Below are 13,571 nucleotides of genomic sequence, written 5' to 3'. Positions count from 1 at the left end.
TTCCTGTTAGGAGTTTCACAAGGTGTGTCCTAACCCTGGAATGTGATTAGAAGGGTTCCGTGATCAAAATAACCTGAAAGCACTAGCAGTCATGCTAAAACTAGATTGATAATTTTTTCTTTGTAGTTATAGATGATCTGATCATATTAAAATGTAGCTGCTACCTGGAGACCCCTAGGTACTTAATTATCTCCCAAACTGTTTTCATTTTTTCTCAGGTGCAGGAATCATTGTTGCAATTGTCATTGGTGCACGTACGTATCCCAAACTTTGATACCAATTAAATCAAGACATTACTCTGAAAAGTGCAATAGTTTTTTAAAAGATTTTTCAATTTCTGTGGCTTTATAGCTTGAAATTAAGTAAAACAGGAAAAACCTGACCTTTTATATAATACACTACCTTGTATTATTGTCTATTCCTTTGTATTCTACATGTCCAGTTACTAACAAACCCTAAATAATACAAGTTGTTTCAAGATCATTACTCATATGAGTTTGCATCCCAAATATGCTTTGAGTAATTTTCTCAATTAATCAAGGACTCTTCTCTGACTTACTCTGTACTGTTTAATGCAAAGAATTGGATTGATACTGAAGAGTCCAGATGGAATGTAAATGTATATGTGCTTAAATAAGATAACATTTTCTGGCCATGGAAATCTGACCATCATTTATTTCTTCTGCTAGATTTTGAATCTTGGCAATGATTTTTCACAGTTAAATATCATTTGTTTCCTGATTTCTTGTAGTTTTTGGCGTTGTAGTAGTTGTCGGCAGCATCTACTTCTGTTTTCACAAAGAGAAGAAAAGGTAAATTGAAGCATGTTTTTTAAGTTACTGGTCCTTCTCACAGTTGACATAGTTTTGTGCACGTTTTGTTTGTAGTCTGTATTGCATGTTGTTTTTTCAAAAAATGCACCTGCATGAGTGTGTTGTCTGAATTACATTTCTTTACTAAAAATGTTTTCAGCTGCTTTCAATATCATTGCAACAAGAGTAATCTGTGCAGGTTGCTTCAGCTAATTATGATGTAAGAAAAATTTCTGTGGGATTTGAGGTTTAAGTGCTGTAGTAAATCATGGACCATTTTGGGGCTTTCTCTATCCTAGGTGTACCCAACTTCCTAGATTGGACTAATGGCCAAGATTAAATATTATAAAATGGTTCACTGTGGAGACTTTGACAGCTGTAGTCACTGTAATTTTTATGGTGAAAGTTTTCAGTTGTCTGTATAACTTAGGTAGTAGTAAGAAGCTACATAGATGGCTCATTCAGGTACCCACTTTGCTTTCTTTTAGATTTGTTATTCATACAAGTTAAACTGGGGAATTTAAAGCAACACTATTTGATTTCCCTCTTATGTTCTCTTAATTTACTAGGTTGCAGTAAAACTGATGGGGTTAAACTAAAAGTTGCTGAGAGGGTAAGATTTATAAGGCACTTCATGAACTCTGTCTTTTTATCTATAAAAATGAAATGGGGGGGGACTTAAAATTGAAAAAAAAGGCACAAATACATATCTTCTAAGGAGAATAGAATTTTTAAACATCATCTTAAATTTTAATGAAATAATTTAAAATCTAATGAAAGACTTAGAATAAAACTGGAGCATAGACCAAGATTAGGTGCTTTGATATTTCTGACTTTTTTCCCCCTATTGCTTTGGAAATAGCTTTGAAATCAAACTAATAATTAACAATAATTGGTATTCATGGCTTTATGATATATATTCCTTTTATATTAATCACAGGGTTTGGACTACCTAATAAAAGTACATTCGTCACTCATAAAGAGCTAAAACTTTTTTTATATTTCTTGGTTATCTTTTAAAAATATCCACAGTGCCTTCATTTGAGTTTTAAATGTTACATTTGTAGAACACATAGTATGCATATTTGATTTCTCTATCAGCAGTATGTTTTTAAAATTACATGTACACAGCAATCTGAGAAGGAAGTACTATCAGTGAAATATTTGACAAGTCTAAAAGGTTTATCTAGAAATAACCTCTCAAGAAAGCAAAACAAAATAGCTTTCTGCTCCTCACTCCCCTTCTTTGTTTAAAACATCACTACACCAAAATAAGGTTCCCTAACAAGTATCAACCAAAAACTCTCTCTAGCTATCAGTGAATGAAAGCCAAACAATTATCTGAGCATCGTATCCCCCAGGTTAAAGTTTCAGTAGCATTAGAGATCTGAGATCCCATTTCTAATGCGTTCCCAAGTGATGATGCTGCTGGGCCTGGACTACACTTTGAGAAACCAGGGTGTAGACCATTACTGATGTGCCTGTGCTCTTTAACTTGAAGAAACACCATCAAGCTTATTGGGGAATGTTTTACCTGTTTAAGATTATTGGATTTTTTAAAGACTCCTCATTTATGTGTATGCTTTTATAAAAGAATGTGAAGTAATACCTAGCTTTAGTTTGCCTTTCCTTTAAAAAGGTAAATATTTTTATTATATCCTTTGCATTGCTTAATGTCCATATTTCCCCCCACCCCAATTGCTTTTGTTGCTTTAGAAACTACTTTACAAGACTGTAAAGTGTAGGCAGTTGCTTCTCCATTCCTAGGGATAACTCTGGAAGCAGGATACCAGGCACAATAATCCAGAATTGCTGTTAATGGGAGTTCCCTGGCAGTCCAGTGGATAGGACTCAGCACTTTCACTGCCGTGGGCTGGAGTTCAATCCCTGGATGGGGAACTAAGAACCTGCAAGCTTCGTGGCGTGGCCAAAACAAAAACAAAAAAACACAAATTTGCTCTTAAAACTTGATACAAAATGGATTTGATATAAACTTGTATTTATGATATTTTGGGAACACAATTACCCTGCTACAATATTTATACCAAAGCATGAAAATAGTATAAGTAGTCATTTTTAAGACGATTAAATTTTGATGAAATATGGCCACAGGGTTAAAGTGCTCTGTTACAGTTTCCTGTTTCTTAGCTCTCAACTAAGAATAGAATAGGATCCCAGTTGGTCTGATGGGCTCCATCTACACCCTCCTTCCTTTTCCCTTTCAGTCTCCTTTCTTAACTAACTCTTCCACCAAACTTTCCAGCCTTGGAATCCACAGCCCTTGCCCTCTCCTTTGCTATTGCTTGAGTCCTGTCTTGCATGTTTTGACTGTGTGGTTCCAAAAAACAGATACCTTTTGTTTACATTAATGTTTTCAATTATTTGTTGTGAATATTTTTTTCATAAATGCATGATTCTCTCTACTCGGGTTAAATCATCACTGGATAAGTGAGAGTTTTTTAAGTTCATTAGAATTATTGCAATAGTTTATGTATTTTAGTAACAGTGACTGAGTACTTTTTCTTTTTTCCATTAAGGATATTTATTATTTGTTGTAGTTTTAAAATATTTTAATGTTATATTAATAATGACTGATCCAGTAACTGTAATTTTTAAGCTGTCTGCTTAAATTAATATTACTGAAGCTTTTTTGGATATAATATAAATGGTGAATCCAGTTCAGGTGGTGGGGAGTATAATGATATGGGTAAAAACTTGAATGGTCAAATTAACTTGAACATTTTTCTACCTGGTTCTCAAATTCTTGAGCATTGAACAAAGGCTTTAAAAAATTTTAGACAAAAACTAGTAAATGACAAAGATGTTGTAACAGTTGAGAGAGCACATTTACAAAATTTAGATCCATCCTAGAAAAATGGGAAGTCATAATAAGTTTTACAGAGATCTTCCCTCAGGTGAAAACAATTGTGCCACAGGAAGAAACTGTCCTCGATGCAAAAGATCCATCTGAAAATGTATGTCATAAAATCGATTTCTGAGACAGTATTACATGGAATTAATACATGCTCTGTGTATTGCCTCAAAATCTAAGGTGCTAGAGACCAGGACCATTTCTCCTCATACAATCTTATTCTGTGAAAGAGAGTTTACATTATTCACTTCAGGCTAAGAGGTTTCAGAGGTAGACAGATTGCACACAAATTTAGAATCTGTATATCTGCTGGATGATCTGTAAGACTTCAAAGGTAAAGTAGCTTCTTGCACCAAATTCCTGTTTCAAGTTCCTAGTGAGAATCAGGAGAGCCATAATTTATGAACCTAATTGTCAGCTTTACTTCCCTTCTCCTCCATCATTGATTTTATCCCATTTTTATGCCACTCTTGCTTCCTTTTGGTTTGACGTCACTATTTTATTCATCCCTGTTCCCTTCCTTTGTTCAGCACATACCTAACTGGTGAAAGCCACAGACAAGTAAATTTTATTTCTCTCTGAGAAGAGATGAGAGAAAGGTTTGCTTTTATCATTAAAAGGTATCTGCTTTCTGTTGCGTTTCTTTTCAGAGATGTCCTTTCTTCTGAAAAATATTCAATGAATATTTAGATATTGATAAACTGAACTAAGATAAGTGGGCAGTAGACATCCAAGAGGACACCTGGATTCCTGTTCCCTTTGCTAGATTATTGATGTTTTCTCCTACCTTCCCTGTTTTAATGTAAAATAATGTGCATTGACAGGCTCTTGCTTTGATAACAGGCGCCAACAGAGTAACGTCCCCCACGTCCTTTGATCAGACTGTCTAGCTCCTCTACCTTCTAGCAGCTATGAATCCAAAGCTGGGGGAATTTTTTAGCCCAGTGGGAAATAATCATAGAATGTGTTCATTTTAAGTTCATTTTGGTTTTTCGACAGAAACCAAAATACATTTCACTTAATTTTGTAAGGATTTTCAATTTCCACTTGTAAATATTAATTCTTTAAAGGCATTTATCTGTTTCCCTTGGTCAGGATATTTTTAACATATAAAAGAGAAACCACCACCAACAAAAAACCCTCAGATTTTGGAAAATTATGAAATGCATTGCTTTAAGCCATTTAACCCCCTCTACCTTCTGTCTCTGAATGAAATGAATTGGAAGTTCCTCCTTTTGTGCCAGAATGTGTGTCTGCATGGCCAGGAAAAGAGGAGTTATGTTTCCCACCACTTATAATGTGAGGCGCTACCCTAGGTTACAGTCATGAGTTTGGGAGCAGATTCTACAACGGCCAATAAGAAGGGCAATTTCTTAGTAAAAGCAAAGTGGTGACTTTGATCACAGGGGCAAAGGGGAAGACAAAACATACCAACTAGAATGGCACTGTGGGCCTACCCAGCCCTATGTATCTGCTTGGTTCTCTTAGGATTCCTTTGAGGCTAAAGCCAACCAGGAAAGTAGTTTTCAGATGGGCCGTGAGCTTCAAGTTGTCTGTAAACACTTGAAGTTAACTTAATGAATGCTGAAGGTAATATGGCATAACTGTAATTAGTACAATAATTCACTTTCACATTTTAATCTTCAGATAGCTTTGTTGTTATTTCAAATTAATGTTTCTTTAAGTTTATATTAATGCAGGGACTTCCCTGGTGGTCCAGTAGTTAGGACTCCGTGCTTCCATTGCAAGGGGCGTGGGTTCAGTCCCTCGTCGGGTAACCAAGATCCCGAAACCTGAGGGGTGTTGCTGAAAAAAAAAAGAAAAATTTTATATTAATGCTTATTTATCCTTCTCATATATTGGATTTCTATTTAAAATTCTACTTAAAGAAAAGCGTTTCACTACTACAGAAAAAGAAAGTATTGACCTCACAAAATAGTAAAATATAGTGGTCTTAGAGGATTCAGGATAGGCCTAAGTATTGAATCACTCTCCAGAATAGTCCTGTGGAAACTGCTTTATAACAAGTATTGTGCTGGTTCATCGTGATGCCTCCCCCACAAGAGAAATGTGAACGTCTCCAGAATTAACACCGTTAGCTCCTACATGGGGTAGGTACCCCGAAGTGTTAGCTGGGGCAGGCATACTGTAAATAACCAACTGGTCCCCATTTGGTTGTAGTCTGTCTATTGTAGTCAGTTTCCTAAGCAGGGACTGGAACTGCTTTTTCCAGCTCCAGAGTCAGTAGCCCTGAGTGGCTGCCGAGGACGTCAGAAGTGGCTCATCCTACTTAAGGTGAGCTTGAGTGCACACTACACACCAGATTCAAAGACTTAGTGCAAAGGAATGTACCATCCATGGGTATTGGGTTAAGTAAAATATGTTAAAACTACTTTTCCTGCTTATCCTTTTTTTGATGTGGCTTCTAGAAAATTCAAAATTACCTTGTGTGACTTGCATTATATTTCTTTGGAAAACACTGGACTTGAATAACAGAGTTTAGAAAGATGTCTGTTGTTACCAAAAAAAAAAGTGTTATGTGAGTTTTAGTTACTTAGGAGACTCTCCAACCAGAACACATGATTTTCCTTGACCGTGAGGGGTAAACGAGGCATTCCTCACTGATCTTGAACGCTGCTGGAATCATTAGCTGTTTAAAGGTTTCATCTCAGAGTTAGATTTTAAATTGCAATATTAGGAAAATGTGTGTTTCTCTGTAGTCTTCCCCATTAGCTCTAAATTAAGATAAGGGAATATTTACTAAGTATATGCAACTGCTCTATTTCTTGTCATGGAGGGAATCAAAACTATAATACAGCAATAGAAGAAGGGTTTCTAGAGTGAGACTGGTTGAACATTGGAATTATTTTAAAAGAATCATTTAATTCCTAGTTCAGTGACTCTTACTAGTATATAGTTTTTTTTTTAATTGTCCATGTTCTAAATGGGCTTCTGGAATTTAATTTATGTACTTAATTATGTTCATCTCTGACCCTATTTTCTAACCTTGCTTCGTAGGAAAGAAGGTATTGCTATATACAACGCTTGCCAGAATAAGGCAACCACTCCAGCAGAGCAGATGGACTAAATGGTTTCCACAAACCCATGTATCATTCAGCCATGAAAATGAAGGAAATCCTACCATTTGAGACAATACAGATGGACCTTGAGGGCATTATGCTGGGTGAATAAGTCATATAAAGAAAGACAAGTACTGTATGATCTCACTTATATGTGGAATCCAATAAAACAAGCTTATAGAAAAAGAAATCAGATTTACCTTCATCAGAGGTGGTGGGCTGGGGGTGGCAGTTGAGTAAAGGCAGTCAGAAAATATAAACTTCCAATTATAAGATAAAAACGTACTGGGATATAATGTACAGCGTAGTGACTACAGTTAGTAACACTGTATTGTATTTTGGCAAGTTGCTAATAAGAAAGTGGATCTTAAAACTTCTAATCACATGGAAGAAAAAAATTTTTTTGTAGGTACATGAAGTGATGGATGTTAACTAAATTTATCGTGTAATCATTTTGCAATATATACATGATCAAATCATGCTGTACACCTTAAACTTATGCAGCGTTATATGTTAGTTATATTTCAATACTGAAAAAAAATCTATAAAAATTATTTGCTAGTTTCTTACACTGTCAGGAATGGAACTGTTAAGCTATAGGGCTAACATTTTAATGTGGCTGAAGTACAGTCACCATCATTTAATGCTTCTTTGAAATGTGTATGAATTTGTGTTTGAATATCTTGCTTGTTTTTCCTTAAATAATGCTTGTATTTATAAGGGCAACTTAACACAGTATCGCGACTAGTGTTAAGGTGGGGAAATATTTTTTCTATAAAATCTCCAAACTCAGAGAACTATAATTCAAAATGGCATTACATTTCATTTGTAAAGAAAGTGATTTTGAAATCTTTTCTGTTCAAAGATGACTGCCAACTCTTAAGATTCATTCTTCAACAATCCCAAAATATGCATTATATATTGTTTATTATAAAAGTTTGATTTCCTTAACTAAGAATATTACCGGAAAATACTCTTACAGTTAATAGGTTAAAATACTATTTTAAAAAATTTGTAACCTCTTGGTGATTTAAAGATGCTATAAAGTTTATTTCTGGCATTTGTTCTTCACCCCTTTTAATAACAATAAACCAGTCTAAGAAATCAAGAAGAATTCAGCATCAGTTGCATGCTTCTGTACAAAGTTAGAGGGCTTCTAACACCCATAGCAGGAATGCCATCTCAGGACAAAGTGAACACTGTGGACTTGTAGTTTTCTTAAAAAGAATTCCACTCTTTAAGAGAATTAGAATCCACTCTAAATTCTGTTTTTCTCTCCCCACCTGAATAAAGAGATGTCTTACTTTAAACATGTCATCTGAATGTAGGCAGTTTTGTAGGGAATAAATTCATCAGATAACCTCAAGTTGCATTAGAATCTGAGTCTCACCTCATCTGTAAAGGGCAGAGTAAAAATGAAGCCCCATATTTCAGAAAAGCAAACTTAACTTTGTAGATTTGCTGTAGGTCATGCAAAGGGATGGAAAGAAGAATGAGCTCAGGTAGCTCTTGACGCTCAGGTGGGACAGATCCCAGCCCTCTTCTCTGTCCTCACACCAGGCAGGGCCTCCTTCAAATAAGCCAGCGGCCAAAGAGGAGGGACTGTCTCTCTAACTCCAATTACATTTTTACATGTTTTGTTTCACACTTTTATAGTTAGTAGCACAAACTGGGCCAAAGAAACGTTGCCTTAGAAATAGATGAATAAAGAATCAAGAGTGAACCGGAGTAAATATTGTTTTACTCCCTAAGGACATGTTTGTAAGGCCATGTAAGTGGTCCTTCCCTTTGTAGTCTCTGGTGAGGCACTTTAGGAAGATAAATTTGAGGAGAATAAATTCAGGAATTCTGAGATAAATATAGAGTTGAAGTTTTGCTGTACCCTCTTCCACATAATTTTTGAGAATCTAGCACTTGCTTAGAAGCAAGGGGGTGGCTATAGTACATATTTTTAAAACCCTCAAAGAAGTGTTTTCAACCAAGGATTATTATGCTTACCAAAATAAATTGACTTTCATAGTATAGTTTCCACTTCAAAATTAGTTTTTCTAATTTATTTATATGTAAGATTGAAATATGTGTGTACATATAAATTATGTTCTGTTTGTCAAATAATTTGTCAATTAAATATAGGGGGACACCATTTTTCTCTAGAAATGTTTATTTAAATGAGAGAGGGAAAAGTGTATTTTAATTTAAAGCTTTCTTAAAACTGCATTTTGAGAATTGGACCTTCAGATCTATTAAAAAAATAAAACGTCATTATGGAGAAGTTTCATTTGTGATAATGCATTTATTTCCAGTGTGTTTTATCTCAAATCGGAGTACGCTTCTAATGGGGCCCACCTTCTGTAAGCATTCCCCTCCAACAATCACCACTCCTGCCCCTCCCATCTCAGAGCCTTAACTTAAGCCTGTCCAAGCTTTTCCCCTCCCCAGGGGTCACGTGCCTCCCCTGCTCAAAGGTGCTCAGTCCTACCTCCGTTAGCCACAGCATAAAGTCCATTTCATGAAAGATACTTGAAAGCTTTCTACAGTTAATTCCCAACTTTTCTTCCCAAGCCTTCTCTTTCTGCAAGACTTCAGATAACCTGCTGTCAGTCAAGCCAGACCATCTATCCTGTGCTCTCTGCTGTATTCCTGGTTCACTATTGGCTGAAGCGCCTGTGGTCCTGTCCACCCGATCCTGGGCCTCTTCCAAGGCCCAGCTCACAGAGCCCATTCTGTGCAGTACTTCCTGATTCTGCCCAGCTCTCAGCCTTCATTATTTCCTGGCCTTGAGTTCACCACATTCAAGTATCTGTATCTATGTGTGTGGAAGAAGACATATCTTCCACATCACTTTAATGTATGGGTGTGGCTAATTAAAAACCCAAGTCCCAACCATGAAAGCATAACATGCTTCTGAACCACGGCTGCACACTGGAATCCCCTGGAGACTTTTACTGATGCCTGGGTCCCACGCCCCCAAAATTTGTCATGTCATTGACCTGGGGCGTGGCCTGGGCAAGTAATTCTCATATGCAGCTAAGTGTGAGAACCTCTGCATTAGTGGTCCTCCAGTCTCAGAGTCCACTTCTACACATGAACTTATAAAGACATAAGGTGAATGCTTATACTTACATGGTTTTGTAATTCAGCCTATAAAGAAATCAGAAAATATCTAAAACTTGAATTAAGGTCTTATTGCCTGCCTAACCAAAAGAGGCTATCTGTGGTTTAAAAACAAAACAAAAACAAACAACAAAAAAGCAATCTTTCTAATATCAACACTGGATGAAAATTAGTTTGACTATAACTAAAGAATGTATTTTATCAAATTTTGTCTTTAACTTGAGACTATAGTATATTTTTTAAATTGGCATAAAATAAACAGGAAGAGCTTTTAAGGTGACTAACAATAAAAGTCCTCTACAAGAATTCTGAAGACAGCTGAGGTAGGCAGGAATTTGAATTTAAATTGTTTAAGAATGTTCTAGGTTTAAGGAAAATAGGCAACTCTGGTATTCTAAAACTTAGTAATTGCTGACAATATTGTAACCAAGAATGAATATTTTTCCATATTAAAAATTTTATATATTTGTACTCAAGAGCAGGATTTAACATAGTCTATTGACTCTCAGAAACAATGCAAAATTGAGAGAGCGTATACATATATATATTTTTTTTTTTCCTATGCTGCATTGCTTTCATCATTTCCAGGATCATCCATCCAGAAAAGGTTACCCTAGAATGAAGTGGTGTACCTTTATAGTATTAGCACTGCTGCCCTCCTGTGGACTGTTAGGGCATTTGACCATGCCTTTCTTAGTTTTTCAAACTTTGTCATTATTCAGAGATTTTAGTCATTGCTGAGTCCCAGAAACCGTTTTTAATTTCATTTTAATTAACTAGCTCTTTTCTGCTTGCCTTCTAGGAAATTAACTTTTGAAAAAGAGCTAACCTCTGTCCCTTATGGCTTACATATGGAGGAGCATAATATTGGGGTCTGCGGTCAGTAACTATTTTTCCTTCCCTCCGGCTTAAATACCAGCAGAAAGTGACCAAAATTGCCTTAAGTATGCATCACATTGAGAAAGCTACCCACCCTGATTCCTGACTTATCAGCGCAAGAAAACTTGTTTAGGATAGTAAAACTCATATTTGCCAGGCAGTCACTTAAGTTTCTATTGTTCACCACCTTTATGTAGCTTTTAGAAACAACTATGGTACGTACGTATGACACGATGGCAGGCCTTGTGCAGAACTAGCAGAAAGAATCAGGACATCTGGCATCCTGGTGCTTAGGGTTTGTGGCTTCATTGAGAATTCTGGAGACTACTATCATTTAGATGAGCACTATTCATGGTGTTCAGGAAAATGATTGGTCTTCTGATCACCCACTGCCACCTGAAAAGGACCCAAGGGAAAATATTCCTTTCAATCTGTCTTTGACGTGGACTCAATTATTGGAGAATCCTTGGGTAGGATCCCATACAACCACACTTCTCAAATTTTTGTGTGCAGGTGAATCACACGATGATCTTGCTAAAATGCAGATTCTTGAAGCAGTAGGCCTCAGCTGGGGCCCCAGGTTCTGCATTTGTATGTGTTCCACATACTGCGGTTTGTGGAGGCTGTATAAGGGCCTCCAGAGATACTGGAGTCATAATACAAGTATCACCCTACTTTTTAAAATCCACTTTATACCACTTTGTGCTTTTACAAAAGACCTACATTGGTACCTGTTTTCATTAATCAAAAGAAATCCAAAGAGGATTTTTGCTTTTATGAAAAAAAAAGGGAAAAGCGAAAATATCATTCAGCATTTATTTTGCAGCGAGCTGTTATACAGGCAGCCCACACAGGAGGTGAGAGTGGCACCCCCACGCTCCTTCCTGGGAACTACACTCAGCATCTCAGCATCAAGCTGCCATAGGTCTAGAAGTATCTGTGCTTTATCTCCATTTATTTTGTGCATCCCTTTGCAAGGTATGCCCTCAGGCATTTGCTTCAGTGCTTTATGCCAAATCTGCTTATGAAAGGTTGCATAGGAACATTCTACTTTCAGATACCAGGGGGAAGCAGTACCTGGAACCTGTGAATGTGGCTTTGTCTGCAAAGGGTCTTTGCAGATGAGATTTTGGGTGGGGAGATTATCCCCCCCAGGTGGGGCCCTAAATGTAATCACATTTAATCCTCAGGAGAAGAAGGCAGAGGAAGCCTTGGCTACAGCAGAAGGCAATGTGACCACTGATGCAGCATGTTATGGTGCTGGCTTTGAGAATGCAAGAAGGGGCCACAAGACAGAGAATGCAGCTCTGGAAGCTGGAAAAGGCAAGGAAACTGATGCTCTGACAGTGCATCCGGAGGGAGTGTGGCCCTGCCTATAACTTAATTTCAGATTCTGACCTCCAGACCTAAAAGAATACAGGTGTGTTGTTTTAGACAAGTTATTGTGTAAATGTTTGTGTCCCACCAAAATTCCTACCTTAAAATCCTAACCCGAAGGTGACCGTACTAGGAGGTGGGGCCACTGGGAAGTGATTAGGTCATGAAGCCTTCATGAATGAGATTAGTGTCCTGATAAAAAGAGATCCCAAATCCCTTCACCCCCCTGCCCCAGGAAGTTACATGGCACTGTCTACAAACCAGAGAGCTGGCTCCCACCAGGCACTGAATCTGCCAGCACCTCGATCTTGGCCTTCCCAGCCTCCAAACCATGAGAAGTAAATCTGTTCTTTATAAGCTGCCTTGTCTGTAGTGTTTTGTTATAGCAGCCCGAAGAGACTACGACACCAAGTTTGTTGTAACTTGTGAAAGTGGCCACAAGAAACTAACACACCGACACCATGAGTCCTCAGGTCACATTTTGTGTAGAAGCAAGACCCAGAGGAGGCGCTCTCAACCCTGACTGCACAGTGGAATCCCCTGGGAAACTTTCAGAACACACATGTCCAGACCCCATTTCTACAGCAGTATAACCAGAACCTATAGGGGTGGGATCTGAAAATCACTATTCTAATGGCTCCTTGGGTGAATGCAATCAGAAGGTGGGTGGAGCAGTATCACATTAGAATAAACACAAAACATAGCTTTCCTCGTGTTCAAGGAAAACTCTTAAACTGCCCTCAGATGCAGACACACCAGTCTGCTAGGCAACTCCATGAAACTATATACCAGCTTCTCAAAGTGCAGGGCTGAGCCAACATCTTACACGAAGACTTACCAGGTTAGAGATTGAACACATTGTTTACCCTAAGCTGGAAAAAGACTTGACTTGTCTCATAGTTATTAAGATTCGCCAGCACTTGGTTCCACAGGCGGGAATTCTTTGCCAGTACAACTTGCATGAGGCTGGAGGTGCCTTCAGTCCAACTCGCTCTCCACTGACACGCTTACAGTGAAGGTGTAGCGAAGCTCAGGGAAGAGAGCTCCACGCCCGACAAAGCGTTTTCTACATCTGGGTGGAAAGCAAGGCCTCAAAAACCAGACTCAAGATGTCTCCGAAAGAAACATTCTGCTTAGCAATTTCTAAAGAAAGACCACCCTGGGATGCCAACTTTAGGTAAAGACCTGCCAGCCTCCAGATGAATAAAGCAAAATAATCCTAAATGAGGGGCATGTTCATTACTTGGGGTGTGCATTGTGCATCTCACGACTCAGCCACAAGCACTATTTAAGCATTCATGGGAGCACCAGGAAGTACTTTTATGGAGAAGATGTCTCAAGTCATTGTTTTTGTGCTTTGATGCTAAACTCCATCTTTTGGCACTTTCTTATTGGGGACTGGAATCACAGCAACCTGCTGGCAGAATCCATGAGTTA

General features: G+C 37.7%; 1 protein-coding gene across 5 annotated transcripts in view; it reads left to right on the top strand.

Moving 5' to 3' along the window:
- LOC137219884 (membrane cofactor protein-like) overlaps positions 1-9,036 on the top strand; it is a 54,206-nt gene extending 45,170 nt beyond the window's left edge. For 3 of the 5 annotated variants that reach the window (XM_067729113.1, XM_067729117.1, XM_067729115.1), the window contains 3 exons: positions 219-254; positions 752-812; positions 6,703-9,036. In XM_067729113.1, the coding sequence (XP_067585214.1) occupies positions 219-254; positions 752-812; positions 6,703-6,772 (167 nt within the window). In that variant the 3' untranslated portion in view covers positions 6,773-9,036. Of the gene's footprint in view, positions 1-218; positions 255-751; positions 813-1,381; positions 1,426-5,917; positions 5,980-6,702 lie in introns of all 5 variants that reach the window. The other 2 variants (XM_067729114.1, XM_067729116.1) reach the window with 2 other exon arrangements.
- Positions 9,037-13,571: the final 4,535 nt, after the last annotated feature.

The sequence above is a fragment of the Pseudorca crassidens genome, chromosome 2 (assembly GCF_039906515.1).
Source record: "Pseudorca crassidens isolate mPseCra1 chromosome 2, mPseCra1.hap1, whole genome shotgun sequence".
NCBI lineage: Eukaryota > Metazoa > Chordata > Mammalia > Artiodactyla > Delphinidae > Pseudorca > Pseudorca crassidens.
The sequence above is the reverse complement of the archived record's forward strand: the minus strand, read 5'-3'. Positions and strand labels throughout refer to the sequence as shown.